The sequence below is a fragment of the Miscanthus floridulus genome, chromosome 8, assembly GCF_019320115.1.
Source record: "Miscanthus floridulus cultivar M001 chromosome 8, ASM1932011v1, whole genome shotgun sequence".
Taxonomy (NCBI): domain Eukaryota; kingdom Viridiplantae; phylum Streptophyta; class Magnoliopsida; order Poales; family Poaceae; genus Miscanthus; species Miscanthus floridulus.
This window is the reverse complement of record NC_089587.1, coordinates 230,056,872-230,077,619: the sequence shown is the minus strand read 5'-3', so window position 1 is coordinate 230,077,619 and position 20,748 is coordinate 230,056,872. Positions and strand designations below refer to the sequence as shown.

Below are 20,748 nucleotides of genomic sequence, written 5' to 3'. Positions count from 1 at the left end.
GTCCCCAATACCGATCAGCTTTCTGAATCTGGTAGTTCGCGCCATAATCCATCGCGCGCGAGGTAGTTCGCGCCTACCATCGTCCTCGCGGCTTTGCTCGCGGCACGCCCTGGTCTGCTGCTTCGCCTCTCGCCGCAGGCCGCGATCTGTTCGCAAAATCGTAGCCGGCTATCCGGGAGGCCGATGTTCTGAAACCTGAACAGTGGATCCTTTGAGCGGCGAGCCCCGAGCTCGGCCTTACCGGCGAGCGGCGAGCCCCGAGCTCGGCCTTTGCCTCTGGCACGGCGAGCGGTGGCAGCAGCAGGGGCAGGAGCACAGGCGGCGGCTTAAAGACGTCGGCGTCCTTGGGCTCACATGAGCAAGTGCAGGTGAAGGGGCGTTGGGCGCAGCAGCAACGGTGTGCTATTGTGCACAACTGCACACTTCCACTGCTAAAATGGTTTACTCGAGCACTGAATCAGTAGGAGAAAATGTTGCTGGATGGAGAACATCGGTTGTTGTTGTTGTTGTTGTTGTATGGAGAACATCGGTTCAAGTGGTAAAAGAAACATCACTTCTTTACACAGAAAACTCTTCTAGAACACATTTGTAATGCTAGGCTCTTACAGGCGAAGGTCTAAAACTCGCAATAACATGTGTACTTGTCAGATAGATACATTTTAGCTTTCTTCTCTACAAGAACCAAAAAAAAAAAAAGATTTGAAATGAGGCAAAAAAAAAAAAAAAAAAAGGTGCCAAGTCCACCGTGCTGGACGATACCAGAAAAATGTCTGTCCTATCAATTACTTTATTATTGGTATCAGATCCAGCCTTTCTGTCTCAATCCATTTGTGCAAGGGTGGTGATTTCTAGTTGCCAGGTATCATCCTTCGATGCTGAGATGTTGGAGACTTGGAGGACACCATCAAGCCTTATTTGTCAGACGCCTTGGCGCCTAACAGATAGCTTGTGCAGATGAAGTTTAATAGGTAATAATTGTTGTACAAAAGCACCAGGGCTTGTATTTACGAGAACTGCAATTCTACAGCAACTGTACCTGCGTAATACTGGAAAGTACATATATACTCAGTAAACAAGAAACAAGGGATATGGAGTAAAGATAGTACTGTCTTCGAGTGTATGATACCTTGTTTCGATCTGAGCAAGCACCTTGGCCTTTACAGTTCAAATTAAACATTTGCAGAGACTTCTGCCTCAGGCTCCATACTTTCCTCCAGCAGTCCTGTCAGAGGTTCATCACTGTCTGATTGGTCTTTCTCTTCTGGTTCCTCACTGTCCGATTGGTCTTTCTCTTCTTTTGCAGTACCCTTTTTGTTCAATTCATCCTGTTCTTTCTGGATAGCTATCTTATTGGGAACAAGAACCAAATATATATTCCTCTCCGCGAAATTTTTACTTTCTTCTGTCGCTAGCTGAAGTATGACAACAAAACTTAAAGCTTGCAAAAGATGATTCTAACAACAGGGAAAATAGGTATGATAGCCAAATATTGCAAACAAAGACATTTGCACTGAAGATGAATTGATTGCAAAATGAAAACCTAACAGTCTAACACAGATTTAGGACCAAATTACCTCACCAACATCATTTTGGAATCTTCTAAGGATTTCGATAGCTTCCTTTTTATACAAGTTTTCACGTCCTTTCAAGTTCACAATTATCTTAACCTGAAAAAGGCAGTCTCAAACAATAAGTTATACTACAAAATACACACAGTCACGTGCTTGCACAAACAGCATTCTCATCACCTTGTCGCCAGCTTTAAGAAACTTTTTTGCAGCTTTAAGCCTCACGCTGTAATCATGGATGTCAATGTTGTATCTGGCAGGCAAATACACACAGAATTCAACACCAACTTATTAAGTTATAAAGAGCTAAACACACATGTCTGTTGTAATTTAGGAGCCTTATGATGCCACAAACAAATCAATAATTTATTACACAATTACCAGAAATAGATCATGACAATACCAATCAATCTATCTATGATTTTTTGCATTTCCAATATGGCAAATAGCTCAAAACAGGTCGAGCCATGTCTGCCTCAAAAGTTTTCTTATCTCTTACATGTTAGAAGTTACATAGCTATGCAAGGTGGAAGCAAAATAAGACTTATCCTACTGGTCTAATAAAAAATTTCCAGAAAATGCAGCAATTTAGACGTAAGGGTCAATAATCAATGGAACTGAAATAAAAGTCAATTGAGATTATTCATACCCCATTTTCAACTCCTTCAAGCCCATGCGTTTTGCTGCAAGGAATAAACACAAATAAACATCAAACTCAATGCCTTTGAATCTTTATCAACAAAGGCGGCAGAAAAAGAAAGGTTCAATAAGCATACCGACAGATCTTTTCTGCTGAATCTTTTTCTTCTTCTGTTGTTCATACCTATGTTTTCTGTACAAAACCAACAAATATGCATTCATATGATCCTAACATGAAGAAGTATGAATCAGATAAACCATGTGACTATACAATTTTTTTCTGAAAGCATTTAAACTCTAGGTTGGTGTGAACATACTTGTAATCTCTCTCCTCAAAGAGTCGAAGTACTGGGGGATCTCCATCCAATGATAATATTGCCTAAATTTAGAAAATATCAGCAATCCTAATTGGTGTACATTACTACTGCACTGATAACAAGTGTCATCTGATGAATATCTGGTTTAAGGTAAGCATATGTCCTGTTTATGAAGGTAGTTTGCAAAGCTAGTTCATGCACCTGCAGAGATTGCACAGAGCAAGGAATGAAAAACAATCATGTACACTTTGTTGAATCAGTAGCAGTGTTAGGGCCAGAGTTTTTAGCCATTGCATGACAACTCACGACTGCTACAGTCATCATTGCATTGCCAAAGTATTTGTTTTCCTATTTCAGAACTTGGAAGCCAAGGTGGACTACTCTATTATTCAAATCTGGTAGCGAACAGTTCTCAGTTACTCTCTGTACAGCATTATGCTGAAATGTATGCTTTTGGAGGAAAAGAAGTGTACCAGTATAAGATCATTATCGTCAGCAATTTGAACTGCCTCGCTTACAGATACTACACCAACCTATAGGAAAACAAAGGAGTGGAATGGCCAGATGAACAGATAATGGTCGAAAATGAGCGAAGCAGCATAATTAGAGACGGAGTATTACCATTCGTTTCTGTTCATCCAAGAGCCTTACAGTTGATGACCTAACAAAGAGAAGCACCACGCAACGTGAAGCAGCAGGTATTATAGATTTGCAGCGACGGCTCCATAAAAAAAAATCTAAGGCACGCGAGACGTACTCGATGCGTTCAATGTCAAGGGCGGGGTCGTAGTCGGGGTCGGGCCCGCGGTCCCTCCTCCCCCAGCCCCCGCCGCCTCCGAGGCCCTCATCCTCCTCCTCCTCCTCCTCGCTCTCGTACGAGGGAGAGTACCGCGCGACCACCACGAGCCTCGCCGGCGGCGCCCGCGCCCACGGCCTCGCCGGGAACCGCGCCGACGAGGAGGGGCCCGCGGCGTGGAAGACGGCGCCGGGACGGCAAGGCATGCGGGACACTGCCGGCGCGAGGGCGAAGCCTGCCGCGACGCCGACCATGGCCGGCGGTGGTCGGGCGCGGGCGCGGGCACGGCGGCCGGCCTTATCTGGTTCGGGGGTTTTGCCGCGGGAAGCCAAAGAAACGAGTGGAGTGGAGTGGAGAGGATGACCCTGGTGGGGGTTTGGCCGTTTGGGCGACGTGACGTGGGAAATGGGGGTGTGGGCCTTGGTGTTATGGGCCTGGGTGGTGAATCCATTTTGTTGGGCGGAATCTGAGCCTGAGGATAAGTTCACTTACGTTTTGGGCCAGCAAGGATTTCGTCTCAGCTTCGAATTCCATCAGTACCGGACTTTATATTGAGCTGTGCCTTCAGGAGTCAGGACACAATAATCCAATCACGATTTTCTCAAAAAAAAAAAAAAAAAAATCGAATCACGAGGTTCGACTGGATTTTCCGGCTCGAGATTTGTGACATCGAATCTCCTCTGAAGTGCTAAAGACGGTAAAAGACAGTGTTTTCATCTTAATTCTGTGCTGGGCGAACCAGATCCAGAATGTCGCTTGCCGGGGCATCAGAAGCGACCATCGGCTCAATGTTCCTTAACTGCCTGCAGCAGCAGCAGCAAACGCCGCCGCCACCGCCTCCCGCCACCTACACCAACTGTCTCTGCTGGTGCGGGCACGGTGGCCGTGGCATCCTCCCCTTGGGCGTCAATGAACGAAGACTCACTTCGTCTGATAGCTTGGCGCGTGCTGGCCGGCGACTTGCTGGACTACGTCCACTTCCGCGCGGTCTGCGCCCACTGGCGGTCGAGCACCGTCTGCCCGCGCGGCCACGGCGTCACCGACCCGCGCTTCCACCCGCGCCGCTGGATGATGCTGCCGGAGGGCCACGGCCTGTACCCCGCCCACTGCAAGCTCCACGGCTACATCCGCTTCTTCCACCTCGACACGGGGAGGTTCGCGCGCGCCAAGCTCCCGGTGTTTCAGGACCACTGCGTCCTCAACTCGGTCGACGGCCTCCTGGTCATGCACCGGGACCAGGACACAGCCATCCGCCTCCTCCATCCTTTAACCGGCGACGTCGTCGACCTGCCGCCGCTCGTGACCCTCATGCCGCATATCTTTAACCAAGACCTGCCCGGGGCTTCGCACCCGACGCATCGCTTCGTCTACCTCAGAGGAGTCTGCGCTTCGTTCAGTGTCAGTGCCGCTGGAGTCGTCACTGTCATGCTCGCACTTCATCGGATGAGCTCTGTAGCCTTTGCTACCACCCTGGATCAGCAATGGCACATTTCAACCTGGACATTACGGTGTGATAGACCCTTGTCGTTCCAAGGCAAACTATACATGGTGCGATTGAGTTTTATACCTGAAGAGAACTCGGATATATTCCAAGTTGATCCTCCACAGGAGGACGCGGACCATGTCGCAGGCTTAGGTTCTTCATTGCCAGAACCCAAGTTGATCGCCACAATTCCAAGTGACAAGCTTGCCAAACCAATCTTCCTAGTAGAATGCAACTCGCAGATCCTTGTGGGTGGCTACACTGATAGATCGCTTTCTCATATGGTGGTTCATAGACTTGCAGATCTTAAATTGAAAAGGCTGATTCCGTTAAGAAGCATTGGAGATAAGGCTCTGTTCATTAATGATAGGTGTCTATCTGTTTCCTCTAATGGGGCATTGCCTACTGTTGTCAGCGACACCATTGTTCTGCCCAGCATGAAAGATGGGTCACTTGTTCAGTACCTGTTAGCAGAAAGGGCCAGGTTAGGAGAAGTGGAGGCAGGAAATCAGACGAACAGCACAGAAGTTGGGCTAGGGAGAGTAGGCGAGGAAGGATTGAGTGCTTGAGAGTTTAGAGTTGTTACATGAATGATGATAATCCCCCTCTCTCTCTCTCTCTCTGGTTCTTATATCTATTACACGGCAATTGCCCGTAGGTGCACGCAGGCACGTTCTCACTTCCACTCATCGCCAGCCAAGCGAATATTGGGCCGACGGACACGTGACCCGACCCGAGGTCCATGGGCCTCCTCATCCGAAGTGTTTGTGGTAGTTGGGCCGCCAACACTCCCCGGGGCTTGAGTACCGGCTTGACCCCAAGCCGGGGCTCTTGGAAAATCTTGACGCAGCTGGAGCAAATTCTCCCAAGTCGCCATGTCAGCCGGCCATCCAGACCAGAGAATCAACCCTTGCTCCACCGAGCCATTAGCAGTAGGGACAGTGCGATTCTGCAGAACCTTGAGAGGAATGCGAGGCAGCTCAATGGCAGACGGTAGGGAAGAAGATACCTGGACAGTAGGCATAACAGCGGCCTTCAGCTGACTGACATGGAATACTGGATGGATAGCAGTAGATGGTGGTAAAAGGAGCTTGTAGGCAACAGCGCCGATGCGCTCCAGAATTTCAAAGGGACCATAAAACTTGAAGGACAGCTTCTGATTAGCACGGGGTGCTAGAGTAGACTGCACATATGGTTGAATCTTCACGAACACCTTGTCTCCCACCTGGAACTGGCGTTCAGTACGCTTTTTATCAGCCTGCCTTTTCATCCGCTCTTTGGCTCTGGCGAGATGTTGAAGGATCAGATCATTCATAACCTGACGATTCTGCAGCCAAGTGGACAGCTCTGGAACAGCTACATCATCCGAAGCAGAGATCCCAAAATGCCGAGGAAGATAGCCGTAAAGTGCTTCGAAAGGTGAACGCCCCAGAGCCGAGTGAGTTGTGGCGTTGTACCAGAATTCCGCCAGGGCAAGCCAAGAAGACCATTTAGCTGGACAGGCATTGACGAAACACCGCAGAAACGTCTCCATGGATTGGTTGAGCCGCTCAGTTTGTCCGTCAGTCTGCGGATGATAACTGGAACTCATCTGTAAAGTCACATCGGCCAGACGAAAGAGCTCACGCCAGAATAAACTTGTGAAAATCCTGTCCCGGTCAGAAACAATGGCCGAAGGTAGTCCATGGAGGCGATAAACATGGTTGAGGAACAACTTCGCGACTGTAGACGCTGTGAAAGGATGTAACAGCGGCACAAAGTGGCCATACTTGGTGAAAGAGTCAATAATGACCAGAATGCAATTGACATGACCAGAGCGTGGTAAGCCTTCAACGAAATCGAGGGATATAGTTTGCCAAGCTCCTGTGGGAACAGCCAATGGTTGAAGAAGACCAGGGAGGCGGGTTTGGTCAGGTTTGGCTTGTTGGCAAGTCAAGCAAGACTACACAAAGTTTCTGGCAGAGGCTTTCATCCCTTTCCAAGAGAACAACTGCTTCAGTCTAGTGTATGTGGCTGGGAATCCAGAATGCCCGCCCAGAGCGCTCGAGTGTGTAGCGTGCAATATCTTCTACTGCAATGGAATATTATCACCAATCCAGATTGTAGAGCCATGACGAATGACACCATTGCGAAGAGAGAAACCCGACAGCTCATCTGGGTTGATAGATAACTTAATCAACATGTCTGAACTCACTGGATCTGATGTATACCCAGCTATAACCTCTTGAATCCAAGTTGGTGTAATGACAGATAGCGCTGCACAGGTGGAATCATGTACAGTTTTGCGTGATAGAGCGTCTGCCACCCGATTTGAAGATCCTGGCTTATACACAATACGGAACTGAAGGCCCACCAATTTGGAGAATAGTTTCTGTTGCCAAATGGTATGAAGACGCTGATCAGTAAGTTGGACAAGACTCTGCTGATCTGTAAATATGGTGAATTCTGCATGTTGCAAATAAGAGCGCCATTGTTGGACTGCCAGCAAAACTGCCATGTATTCCTTCTCATACGTGCTTAGACCCCGAGAGCGTGGCCCCAAGGCTTTGCTGAGGAATGCCAATGGGTGTCCGTCCTGGGTAAGCACTGCACCAACTCCATTGCCGCTGGCATCGGTTTCAATGCTGAAAGGTTTGTCAAACTAGGGTAGCGAAAGCACCGGAGATGTACTGAGTGCATGTTTCAGGGCTTCAAAGGAACTAGCATGAGCTGGTGTCCACACAAACAGGGTATTCTTTCGGAGCAGCTCAGTTAATGGTTTAGCGAGAATGCCAAAATGGCGCACAAATTTGCGATAATAGCCCGCTAAGCCTAGAAATCCCCTCAAATCTTTGACAGTCTGAGGTAGAGGCCAATTAACAATAGCACTCACTTTCTGGGGATCAGTTGTCACACCTTCAGGAGTAATGACATGGCCCAGATATGCAACGCTGCGCTTGGCAAACTCACACTTTGACATTTTAATCTTCCAGGAATGAGCCTGTAATTGCTGAAATACTAAAGCCAGGTGATGAAGATGTTCCTCATAGGATTTACTATATATCAAGATGTCGTCGAAGAAAACCAAGACGAACTTCCTGAGAAAGTGAGCCAACGTGGAGTTCATTGCATCCTGAAAAGTTCCCGGTGCGCCCGTAAGACCAAAGGGCATGACGCGGAACTCAAACTGTCCGAAATGGGTCTGGAATGCTGTTTTGAACTCTTCTCCCGGCTTGAGCAAAATCTGGTGGAATCCAGAGCGTAGATCTAATTTAGTGAACCATGAGGAACCTGAGAGTTCATCGAGTAACTCGTCTATGATAGGAACTGGGTACTTGCCCTTGACAGTAATAGCATTGAGCTGCCGATAATCGACGCAAAAACGCCAGGTATTATCCTTCTTTTTGACCAATAACACAGCAGATGAAAAAGGGCTGGTGCTCTTCTGTATAATGCCTGAGGCTAACATCTCCTTAACCTGATTCTCCACTTCATCTTTAATGGCAGGCGAGAAGCGGTAGGGCCGAGAATATACTGGAGCTGCTCCAAGAATTAAGGGAATGGAATGATCACAACTGCGTGAAGGAGGCAACTTAGTTGGAGGATCAAACAAGTCAGAGAAGTCTGTGAGGAGTTGTTGAACTTCAGGAGCATGAGTGGCATTGGCAGACTGTTGCTGGTTCTCCACCGAGCACAACTGCAGCACAGCACCCACTGGCAACTCAGGCAATATCCCAACTAAATGAACAGAACTGCCCTGGTGGTGCAAGTAAATCCATTTCTGTCCCCAATGGACCTCCATAGGACTATGAGCTTCTAACCAGTCAAGCCCAAGTATCATATCATAAGAGGTTAACGGCAAAACCTTCAAATCTGAAGTAAACTGACAGTTGTGAATAGACCAAGAAGCAGCTGGAATGTATGAGGAACAAGTGAGAACCGCACCATTGGCTACCTGAACTTGTAGTGGAACAGGCAACTGCTGAATACCAGAACAATGATCGGCAACAGATGTGCTGATAAAAGTGTGAGAACTACCAGAATCCAGCAAGATCTTGACATGTTGATTACCAATAGTGCCCCAGAAACACATGGTCCTTGGTTGGACTGTACCAGAGATAGCGGCCAAAGAAAGCTGAAGAAATACTTGGTCTATAGGGGGTGCCTCAGCTGGTACTGCAGCGTCCACATCTTCATCCACATGGAGAATATCCAGAAGTTCTTGTACCACATGTAGTTGCACTTGTGGTGGGCACTGATGATCTCGAGCCCAGCGGCCGCCACATCTCATACAGAGGCCTTGGGCACGTCGGGCCGCACGGAGAGCGGTCCAACGTTCTTCAGCTGTTGGGCCACGACCCCCATCCGCAATCGGCCTGTTGAGCTTGGGCGTCGGTAATGCAGGACGGGGTGGTGGTGGAGGAAGAGGGAGTGCACGCGGAGCAAATGGTCGTGGACCACCCAGTTGCTCGCCACGCCGGTAGTCCCTCTTCTTGGCAGGGTCGGTGACCTCCTCCTGCAATTTGGCAAGCAAACAAGCAGTATCCAAATTTGGTGGGCGATGTAAAGCTACTGCTGCTCGAATTGAATCTTTCAATCCATCAACAAATCGCATAGCAAAGTAAAGTGGGTCGGTGGTACCACCATAGGCTGAGAGGTCATCAACGATAGCAACAAACTGATCGATATACTCCTGAACAGAATGAGTTTGACGGATTTGAAAAAGCTGTCTGAGCAAGAGCTCATGCTCGTCCTGGCCAAAGCGAGCAAGTATCAATTGAGTGAAGGTAGGCCAAGCAGCATTTTGGAGTTGGGACTCAACAGAAGGGTACCAACGTTTAGCAGCATGGGTGAAATGCATCTTAGCAACACGAACCCACAGGTGAAGGTCAGTACCATAGAGTTCGAAATAATCTTTGCATTGGCTAAGCCAGTATTTGGGTTGGGATCCGTCAAACTTTGGGAAATCAAATTTGGGAAGTTTAGGTGATTGGAAACCATTATGCCCCACCCCAGTGGTACCACTATGCGGACCAGGATCATCATTAGGTTGCAAAACAGAGCGCGGAGAGGGAGGGGAAGGGATCAATGGCATACCCTTGACCGGGGAATGAATCTGGGTAGTGACTACCCCAAATCCACTCTCCCGGTGGTGGTTGTCGACGCAGGGCCCGTTGGGCGTGTTAGATGGAGCGTCGATGAACGAACGCTCAGGAGCAGATGCGAATACGCCCTGCGTAGGAGCGGGCTGATCCAGGATTGCACGCTCCCAGTTGCGAGAGATCTTCGACACCTCCAGCTTGGACTTCGAGACATCAAGCTTCAAGTCGTCGACGATTCCTTCGATGGATGGCCGCCACCCATCGAGCGATGCGGTGACTTTCTCCAGCGCCGCCATGCGGTCGTCGTGCGCCTGCTCCAGGTCGCGGATCTGGCGGGACAGGCGCGCGTCCTGATCCGCGAAACGCGCATCCCACTTCAAATCGTGCTCGGTGAAGCGGCGAGCGATCTCGTCGATGATGAGCTTGGTCTCCGGATTCATGACTCCGAGGCGGTGCTATCGTCTGGTGAAATGGTCGTGGCCGAGAGGTTGGGGCGGATCCAGATCGACCGCAGCCACAAGTCGACTCGAGCGGAGAAGGGATTTACAGCGACCGAATCGCTAGCAGTAGCTCACTGCTAGAAATCAGATCAATCCAACCGTATCAATTGCTCAAATCAACTGATGGAATATGAGCGGATCGAAGAGGAGAACCCAAAATCGGTGTCTCTGATACCAAATGTTAACAGAAAGGGCCAGGTTAGGAGAAGTGGAGGCAGGAAATCAGACGAACAGCACAGAAGTTGGGCTAGGGAGAGTAGGCGAGGAAGGATTGAGTGCTTGAGAGTTTAGAGTTGTTACATGAATGATGATAATCCCCCTCTCTCTCTCTCTCTCTGGTTCTTATATCTATTACACGGCAATTGCCCGTAGGTGCACGCAGGCACGTTCTCACTTCCACTCATCGCCAGCCAAGCGAATATTGGGCCGACGGACACGTGACCCGACCCGAGGTCCATGGGCCTCCTCATCCGAAGTGTTTGTGGTAGTTGGGCCGCCAACAGTACCACCTTAATACTAACACTTGGTCACGGTCTATGGACGATTGCATCCTAAGTGGACCGGTATTTGGCCCCTGTAGCCTTATCTATCATATCTACACCTGTTGCCGGCGTGAATTTTGGTAAGGGGATTAGTATCTCTCTCTGTTTTTTTTTCATCTTTGTATTGTTTGTCTTTTGTTACAAGCTAGGCAATTCTCTGTTTCAGGAACAAAGGACAACTATACACGTGAAAAAAGCGTGCAAGTGGAGAGCGAAGGGAAAGTTGAAATGAGGCCTTGGGGCATAGTCTGCCTTGCTTAAATTTTTAAAGTTTGATTATTTTACTCTTTTGATGCGCTGGTGGTCTTAACACATTTGCTGCTAATCTACTTAGGACAGTCCCAATGCTAGAAACTATTATACCTATTAATTTTTACAGACACTACATATAGAAACCATGGTTCAATAGATAGTTTCTACATAAAATTTTTTTATCCAATCACATACATTCTCTCTCCATTCTCTACCAATCGCATCGCTTCATGTCTTGGTTCTCGTGTAGACATGGTTTTTAGACCTGGTTTCTATCTCTCTCTTCGATAACTACCTTGCCACATCAACAAAATGCTTAGGTGGCAGTATAATTAATGTTCATAGAAACTATGATGGTTTCTGCATTGAGAGTGCCCTTATTATTCATGCTTAGGCTCTGTTCGCTTCTCTTATAATCCGTACATTTCAGCTAAAATAGTGTTTTTCTCTCACAACAAATCGATCGGAACAGTGTTTCGGCTTGTTTTTTTAGCGAAGCGAACGGGGCCTTAGTTCTATTAACTGCCACCCACTTCTGTTCTTTGTATGTTGCTGGTACATTGACGTTGTTCTTGATGTCAAACCAACAAAGCTTTTTCATTATCACTATTTTTGTTAGATTTTAGGTCGCTAGTTAGGATGAGTTTGGTTGGTGTTAGGAGGTGGAATGGTGCCATCCTTCCTACTTCCTCTGTCCAAAAAATAAAGACACTATGAGATGCGTGTTGGTCAAACATTCTTAAGTTTGACGAGCTTTAAGAAAATATTAGCAACATTTGTATCACTAAATAAATTTATTATAAGAATATATTTAATGATTCATCTAATGATATTAATTATGCATTACAAATATTAATATTCTTCTATATATAATTGATCAAAGTTAAAAAAAGTTTGATTTCTCGAAAAGCGAGAATGTCATTCTTTATGGGACGGAGGGAACAGTTTCTATATTTGGTCTATAGATATAGGAAATGGGGCCATATCTTCTAGTGCGAATATTCCTCTAAGATGTTGGACCATCTCGCTCTAAAAAATGGCCACACTCTCACTCACTTAGACGGTGTGAGTGTCGTCTCCCTCTCATGCACGCACGCTCAGTTGGGACAAGTGGAGAGTCAACGTTACCGGGGACAAGTGAATCTAGTGTTGCTAGAGATGTGCCAGCATGGTCGAGGGCGGCAAAGTCATGGCGTGGGCGGGGTTGTGCGACTGGATTGCAGTGGGTGTGGAGGGGCGGCAGCGCATCGAGATGAATGGATGTTGTGAGCGGACACAACGAGACCCAGTGAGGAGGAGCTAGTGCGGGGTGGGGTGACCAAGAGAGCAGCGTCGCAGCTCGCAGGGCCATGGACGAAGGTGGCCAGAGAGACGCTCGCGTAGGGCAGAGCTATGAGCGAAGGTGGCTAGAGAGGCACCAGCGTGGATGGGCGAGAGAGGAGCAACACGGAGATAGAGAGAAGTGGGTGGAGATGGAGAGAAGGTATGGTGGGGGAAGAAGATATGGATGTTTGACTGTTAGGTGTGCTCCATGTGACAGTGGCTAGCGGAGCTGTCATCCTATTTGTCACCATTCTTGCAACCAAATAAAAAAATAAACAGTCCCTCCAACCAAATATAATCTTGGAACTGTTTTATTCGTAAAATCTAGGATGGAGTAATGCCATCATCCCTTGGGCTCAGTACGCGAAGCAAAATTTAAGTTGCCTTAAGTGCCACTCGGATGAAATGTCTATTTAAAAATGTCTTGGTTCGTAGTGTCACTTGAAGAATGTATTTCCAGTACTATGTAATAATACATACATTGCCACGGAGGATGAGCAAAATGTGCTAAACACCCGGTATAACGCATTCTCTAAATTTCATGGTGGATGATGCAGTAATTCAGAAAAATCTTGGAGAATACGAAAATACACCATTCATCTCGCCAACACTGGTACTGATATAATACTAATAAAAGGGAAAGTATGGAGATATAAAGCTCTAAATAAACCTGTATTGGATTGGTCAACAAGAATGTGAACTGCTCTTGGCGCTGGATGTGGTTTGAGATAACTTCGTGAGCACTGCGATCCCAATATCATGCAGTCATGCTCATGCACCGTGATGGCAGGGATGCCAGTGTCGGTGGCTCATGGCTAAGAAGTTGACATGCTGTGTGATGCAGGTGTTGCCGTGTGAAGCAGTGCTGCATGTGAATTGCTACGAGAAGCAGGTGGATTGTAGGCAGAGAAAGATCAAGAAAGCCCAGTGAATTGGTCAGGCGTGATGCATGGAAGGAGTAAGGATGGCAACGGGGCGGTTTCGGGTCGGATATCCACGGGTTTCGGGTCTTGCGGGTTTGGGTTCGGGGATGATTTCTCACCCACGGTTTTCGGGTTCGGGACCCAAAACCAATCGGGTTCGGTTTTCCACCCGTGGATATCCAATGGATATCCGAAATAAATCATTTGGAATTAAAACTCATGTTTTATATATGCTAATAATAACTTGTTTACTTATATTATTAAATTTATTCTAAGTTGACTCATGAAAATATTTATTATTTGTTGCCTTTTGTTTATACATGTGAATATGTGTATATGTATCATGCATATGTTTATAGAAAGTCCTTGTTGCTCTTACTATGTTGTCATACAAAGCGGGTTTCGGGTATCCATTCGGGTTTCGGGTATCCGCAGGTTCGGTTTTGGGGACAAATTATCACCCGAATCGGTGTTCGGTGCGGTTTCGGGTTTTGGTTTCGGGTTTCGGGTTTGGGTGCACAGAGACTCCACCCGATCTGAATCCGCCCCGTGCTGCATGTGAATTGCTACGAGAAGCAGGTGGATTGTAGGCTGAGAAAGGTTAAGAAAAGCCGAGTGAATCGGTCAGGCGTGAATGCATGATGCATAAAAGGAGTGACCTGAATCGGTCAAACATGGATGGATGCATGCACGAGATGTGCTGCTAGGCTGGAATTGACCGGTTGTTATCCTTTGCATGCACATTGTTGTTAAGTCTATAAATGAATGGAAAACGATAGGAGTTGTGTGGCTTGCGTCAACAAAATTGTCTCTATTTTATTGTTCCTGTGTGTGTTCATCTACGAGAGAGTAGACGAGTGTTTATGATAAACACTTGCGGAGTGAGAGAGATTCCCACCACTAGTGAGTGAGTGATTTCCAACATGCGCGACGGCGGCGTTACTGCCTTATTGGCGACTGGCGAAGCAAACCCTGTCCTGCCCCCTGCTCGTCGAACATGTACATTACGTGTTCGTGTTGGAGCGCGCGGACGGCGGCATCCGGGTGAGCCTGAACAGTTAGGCCAGCCCTAGCGCACCACTCTTTTGGGCCTGTTCGTTTGTTCATATATGATCATACACTAAATCTGTCAGCAATAAATAATCTAAGATAGGCTTCCATGTCTTCGCAGAGTCTGACGGTGCCTTGCAGACACCGGTGGTTTCACCTGACACAACTGCAAAGCACACAGTGAAGTACACGTTGTGAGGCAAATAGTAGATGCCCCAAAACAGGTTCGTGAGGGACCATCGCCACGTTCTTAGTAGCGATATTTTCCAGGTCCCAATAATATTTTTCTCTCCTAATAATTTAACATAAACAATAGCATAAACTAAATTTCAGCGAAACAAACAAGATGTTGCAACTTGCAAGGGAGAGAGTGGGAAAGGGGACAAGAGAGGAGAGAGAACATTGAAAGCGACATGCATATTACAGGAAAAAAAAACAAGCCTGTTTGGTTGGTAAACATGGCACGCCTAACCTTTGGTAAACTATAGCTATCATAGAAAGTGTGACGAACAAAATCGAAGCCACACTTGTGATAAAGTTTGGCATGAAAATGAGTCTATAATATATGAGACACGGTGCTAAAAAAGTGTGGTGTGCTATAGCTGTGACACAGTGAATCAAACAGCTGCCGAAAAAACTGTGACATGCCGAATCTTTGTCGTGACACGTTTTGGTCACCAACCAAGTATCTTGCAATATGAGTCTTGTGTCTTTATCCCGTTGATGCATGCGTGGATCTCAACATTTTACTGAAGCTAACAGGTATGTGTGCGAGGGTTGAGCGTGCCCTTCAGCGCTCGTCCAGAACTTAAATTCAATGCCGAGGACATTCCGGTCTAGCGTTCGGAATAGTATATTCAAGTACTGGTAAATACAGGTGTACCGTTCCATATTTATACTATATGTTATGATTTTTTCTAATCTAAGATGTACAATAAAAGATGTACCAAAAGAACAAAAATAAGATAAGCAAGATATCATAATACTATACTAAAAACAGATGGAGTAGCAAAAACTATAAATCTAAAAAAGTCAAAACATATTATAATTTATAACGGATGGAGTAGCATGGAAGGCTGACTCGTTCATTCTATGACAAATTTTCAACCTAGAAATCTATTGTTTTAAGGACGGAGGAAATATCATTAGATAGAACGTTGAGTTTATTTTTCATAGAAAATTTATTTGGATATATAAATATTGCTAAGATTTTTATAATAAATATATTTGACCAGCATCAGTAATACTTGAAAAGGACAAATAGAGTATGCTGGACTGAGACATTCCTGCCATTCCGGGCGATAAGGAATGGAATTTATAACTTTACATCATCACCCCCCGGGCTGCCGGGCGTAGGCGACCCCGTGCGGTCGTGCACGGTGCACTCGTGCCACTCTCGTCGCCCGCGATGGCGCAACAGATCCTGGCCACTGGCCAGGCTGGTGTTGCCCAGCGGCTAGCGCCTTGGCGTGCCGTGTTGCCGTGCGAGATGGCGGCGTACTGGAAGGGTGGAACGCCGTGTAAAATGGTGCCCCGGTACGGGCACTTCGTAGGCCAGCTGCATGCATCCGGCGTTGATGAGGTGGTGGACGACTGGACGGTCTGCTCCAGCCTCCACACTGCAGACGCCGACGGCCGACAAGGCCGCACAGGTAAGATTTTTTTTAATGCGAAAGAAGCATACAGTAGTATATGTTATAAGAAAGCACATATAATTCTGATAGGATAGGTTTAGTCTTTCTTTGGAATATTTTTTTTTCGGATTTTAGAAGGGATTAAAGCGGATCGGATACGGATGATATTACATTTGTTTTTCATATTTCTGTCCAGATTCGGATTCGAATGCGGATAGTGTCAGCCATGCCGGATAGGATACAATTGGATATCGACATCATAAATATGCGATTTGAGTATTCGGATACAGATACGGTATCGGATGTTGAATATCCGGACTCAAATACGGACAGATTTGAATCCCTCTAAATAAATTCGGTCTCAAATACGGTCGAAAAAAACCCGTACCGTTTTCATCCTGAGATGTTAGAGATTTAGGACCCATTCGGCTAGCATTATCAGGTGTTGTGGCTGGCTGCAGCTAGCACAGTTTATAGTATTTTTACAGTAACACGTGAGAGATGCAACAACTAGCGGCAGCAGCTACGGCTAAAAAACACCACGGGAACTGGCCCTTAAAGATATGGTCGAGCTTGAAATGAGGGGGGAAATTATTATTCAATCGATTGGCATTTGTAAACATACTTATTCCTAGTTACAAAATAAAATGACATTTGGGTTGTAGACTTGGTTTTATCATTTATGTTTGTTATGTTTTACTCAAATAACGCATTTCTAGGATAAGTGCTGTTTTTATTAAAATATTATTTTATTAATAAATAATTGCAGATCCAGATGGTACTTTAATGAAATTGTGAAACTAGTAGCATGTTGGCAGAGCAGCTGCCGACCAATCCCAAGTCACGTATCGGCTCTCCAATTGTCCATAGGCTTACCTGGTAGCCGACTACGTGTTCAAACAAGGTTTAATTTAGCTTACTAGGTTAATTAATAGGGTTGGAACCTAAGGTGCAAAGCATTTTTATGGTAAAGATAGCAACCACTTATCAAAATCTTAGTTGCACAACTAGATAGATATCTTGCGTACTTTTGATAACTAGGTTGTAAAGGCCACTAATTCTAAGTTGCCTAATTCTCTCCCGAGCAACGTGGTCCCTTCAATAAGTACAAAAGAAATGCTAGTAGAATTGCTAACCAAAAAAGCTAAGAATGACCATTTTGAGATGGAATGGTGTAATGTAGTTATTGGGTTCAACAGTAGTTAGTGGCTCTTTTAATTGTTCGGTCTTAGTGTAATATTATTATATTAAAGAACTGTTATATAAGTATTAGACTTGAGACGGAGAGAATGTTGAATTTGTCAAGGTCAAGAGACCGAATCTAAGCCCACTCACGCACCTTATTCAGGGCCTGTTTGGATTCACTCCAGCTAAAGTTTAGCTAGCTAATTGGTACTAAACTTTAGCTAGAGGTGTTTGGATCGACCAACTAATTCTTTTTTTTTGAACATATCCACTAGCTAATTCAATACATTGGACCATGCTACCCCTCGTTAATGCCATGTGTTTTAACAGGAATTGACACATCTTCTCTTTCCTCTCTACTACGCCGATGACAGCCCCTATCCTTATCGCTGGCGGTGGCCACGCCCACCACTGTTGGCATTTCTTAGCGTCATCACCAAGTGAGGAGGTTTTAAGTACATCCCCGGCAACGGCGCCAGAAATGCTTGTTGGCATCTTAGCGCAAATCACTAAGTGTGGATGTTTTAAGTCCATCCTCGGCAACAGCACCAGAAATGTCTGTTGGTATTTCTTAGCACAATCACTAAGATTGAGTTAACCTTAGCGACGTTGCCAAGAAACACCAACTACGATAGTTCTTAATGATTATAGAAAATATCCACAAACGCACGGATCTATCGTTGTAGCATTTCACCCGGAAGTATTCATGGTATCGTTATTTATATTTTCCCAAATGAGGGCAAGGTATAAGAGTCTAGCATAGATATAAACATGATTACATACTTGCATAGTGGATGTTGACGGTAGTTAACAACCATTATAAATCGTCAATAAAACATGTATAAGGACATAAATGTGATCACCAACAAAGGTCTAGGGGTATAAACTAACAAATTTCATGAGTTTTGATGAATCTATGATTTCTGTAGGGTTTATCCAGAAAACTGTCAAGGTGAACCTACTTGCCAGATTTAATTGCGCGTATCCGCCGCGAAATGGATACCAGAAGGTTCCAGGGGACTCCAGAGCACAGCACACTAAAGCGGGAGGCGAGACACCGCCCGGCCCCACCTGCAGGCCGCTCGACCCCTAGGCCCACCTACCAGCCTCCGCATCGCAATGTCGGTTCTCCACTGCCTCCTAGGTTGCATCTACGTTGTTCTTTAAGTTGGTTTGATCCAAGGGCTCACGTTGGACGCTCCGGGCTATATATACCAGCCCCTAGCACCCCCTGAGGCAATAAGTCATTTTGAGAAGACAGAAACCCTAATCATCCTCAGAGCACCAACAATTCTAGGGCATAGCTAGTTAGGTTACGTCTAGAGGGAGGCAAGAAGGCTTCGCTTGGATTTCTGATCGTGTCAAGAGGATGGTTTGGTATAATCTTTGTACCCCCTCTCTTTTGTATCTCCATTATTTCTATATGCTTGCTACAATTGTTATGACATTATTAGTATTCATCTCATTTATGTTCTTCATTATAATGTTCATCGTCTACTTTGATTATATACTTGGTATAGCTAGTTTATCATCATGTTCATGCATAAGTTCATATAGAGCTCACCCTAAGGTACCGTGGGTGGGTGGTCGACATTGTGTAAGCGTGGTGCTTATACGTTGTTTACCTACGGATACACTCTATATTCTGGGTCATGTGGTAGATCGCGGACGTGACACTCTCGTTGAGTCCTTTGTAGTCCACTCCCCAATATAGGTAACACGTAGGATCTAGTTACGAAGGGAGACAAGCTTTGTTCTTAATCTCCCTGAGTAATATCCCTTATGTGTAGATATGAAGATGATCTTAGCAATGACTACTAGGTGTAATTGCACTAATCAATGTATGCTTTGACTTGTAATTAAGAGTAATATAGAAATTATTCCTCTAATATTCTACCTGACCATGCTAATGCCATAGAAAGGAGTACTCTGAGTGATTTATCATTATCATTGATCAATACTTATCATATATATATATTATCCTATGACTTACCCCTGTTATGAGTAGAACATTGGTTATAGTTTACTTCTCCATCAATAGTATAAGTCATCAATACATGTCCATGCTAGACCTTCACTATGGTAAAAATATAAATAACGATACATGGAATACTCCCGGGTAATGTGCTACAATGGTATATTATCTGTACGCTTGCAGATTTTTTCGTTTATATATTCTTTCTAGTCACATGCAATATTAAAGTACTTCTTAGTGTCATTCAAGAAGTGGCACTAGGTAGTACCAACAAGCATTTCTGGCACCATTATTAGGGATGACAACTTAGTAAAAGTGATGCTAAGAAATGTCAATAACATAGGGTGACTACCTAAACAAGTGTTACGTTAATAAATACCAATAAACATTTTTAGCGCCGTTGTCGGAGAAGGTAGCTAGGCAAAGGAAGTATTGATAAACTTATACTTATTGATGTGATCGAAATAACGATTGACCTCTACTCAAACAGGCTTACCCTTGTTTTGTCTACTTGTGTATCTTATGCAGGGTAATGTATGACCGGTTTTGACCTTCCGACAAACAATGTTGACGATCCTAAAGCATTACTTAAGAGGACTAAGGCTAAACTCAAGAAAGTTTTAGCTTTAGAGTCGGAAGACAACCAGATAAGGCGAAGCTTAACACTAGAATTTGAAGACATGGCTAACAAGACTCTCCATGAATTCTCTGCTCCAACTACCGCCAACATCCGTACTAGACCAACAGTCAACGTTGGAGACAATGGATTTGAGCTCAAGCCAACTCTCATTAACATGGTGCAAGCCAGCCAGTTTTGCGAAAAGATAGATGAAGATGCGAGTGCACATCTTCAACACTTTTTAGAAATCTATAGCACTTTCACTATCAAAGGAGTGACCAGAGACGCCATACTACTTCACCTTTCCCCTTCTCACTCTTGGGGAAGGCAAAGTAGTGGTTCTATGCCAACAAAGATAGAAACACTACATGGGATAACTGCTCCACTACCTTCCTCGCAAAGTTCTTTTCCACAGGCAAGACCAATGCTCTGCGTGAGAGAATTTCAAGTTTTTTAGCAGCAACACGACAAATCTGTCCTTGAGGCATGGGACTGCTTTCAAGATTACATATCAGAATGTCCTCATCATGGGATGGAGAATTGGTTACTCATGCAGACTTTCTACCACGGGTTGACCAACAGCACCCGTGAGACTATGGATGTTGCTGCTGGAGGTGCATTCTTGTCACTTACAGTTCCAGCTGCAACACCTCTTGTAGAGGAGATGGCCTTCAACCAAGGTTGAAATGAAGAATGTGTTTGGACCTGCAAGAGAGGTGGAGGTATGCATCAACTCAAGGAGGTAGACGTGTTGTCTGCCAAGATAGACCTGCCGATGAAGAAGCTCGAAGATCGAGCTAATGAGAAGCAAGAAGTCATGCACATTCATGATTCTTGCATGACATGTGAAGTATGTGAAAA

At 45.6% G+C, this 20,748-nt stretch overlaps 3 protein-coding genes and 1 non-coding gene across 4 annotated transcripts; 1 reads left to right on the top strand and 3 right to left on the bottom strand.

Annotated features, from left to right (window-relative positions):
* Nucleotides 1-535: 535 nt before the first annotated feature.
* Nucleotides 536-3,679, bottom strand: LOC136478492 (translation initiation factor IF3-4, chloroplastic-like). Its single transcript, XM_066476968.1, has 10 exons — nt 3,282-3,679; nt 3,146-3,185; nt 2,998-3,057; nt 2,525-2,586; nt 2,345-2,400; nt 2,218-2,251; nt 1,749-1,821; nt 1,575-1,667; nt 1,127-1,412; nt 536-1,046 (listed from the first exon to the last, which is right to left on the bottom strand). The coding sequence occupies exons 1-9, from the start codon at nt 3,572-3,574 to the stop codon at nt 1,170-1,172; spliced, it is 954 nt and encodes a 317-aa protein (XP_066333065.1). The 5' UTR covers nt 3,575-3,679; the 3' UTR covers nt 536-1,046; nt 1,127-1,169.
* On the top strand, nt 3,573-5,372 carry LOC136470788 (uncharacterized). The gene is made up of 2 exons (XM_066468518.1): nt 3,573-3,624; nt 4,063-5,372. Exons 1-2 carry the CDS (start codon nt 3,573-3,575, stop codon nt 5,370-5,372), a joined length of 1,362 nt encoding a protein of 453 aa, XP_066324615.1.
* A 2,072-nt stretch (nt 5,373-7,444) lies between these two features.
* On the bottom strand, nt 7,445-10,324 carry LOC136470787 (uncharacterized). Its single transcript, XM_066468516.1, has one exon. It carries the CDS (start codon nt 10,322-10,324, stop codon nt 7,445-7,447), a length of 2,880 nt encoding a protein of 959 aa, XP_066324613.1.
* A 9,987-nt stretch (nt 10,325-20,311) lies between these two features.
* On the bottom strand, nt 20,312-20,421 carry LOC136478733 (small nucleolar RNA R71). Its single transcript, XR_010764447.1, has one exon. It is a non-coding gene; the product is annotated as a small nucleolar RNA R71 (small nucleolar RNA).
* Nucleotides 20,422-20,748: the final 327 nt, after the last annotated feature.

Bases quoted from the DNA above. Each gene is read 5' to 3' on its own strand.
- LOC136478492 (XM_066476968.1), bottom strand. From the start codon at position 3,574: ATGGTCGGCGTCGCGGCAGGCTTCGCCCTCGCGCCGGCAGTGTCCCGC. The intron at 3,186-3,281 runs GTACGTCTCGCG...TCTCTTTGTTAG, and splicing joins CTTGACATTGAACGCATCGA to GTCATCAACTGTAAGGCTCT. The intron at 2,587-2,997 runs GTACACTTCTTT...TTCTAAATTTAG, and splicing joins ACGATAATGATCTTATACTG to GCAATATTATCATTGGATGG.
- LOC136470787 (XM_066468516.1), bottom strand. From the start codon at position 10,324: ATGAATCCGGAGACCAAGCTCATCATCGACGAGATCGCTCGCCGCTTC.
- LOC136470788 (XM_066468518.1), top strand. From the start codon at position 3,573: ATGGCCGGCGGTGGTCGGGCGCGGGCGCGGGCACGGCGGCCGGCCTTA. The intron at 3,625-4,062 runs GTTCGGGGGTTT...TGGGCGAACCAG, and splicing joins ACGGCGGCCGGCCTTATCTG to ATCCAGAATGTCGCTTGCCG.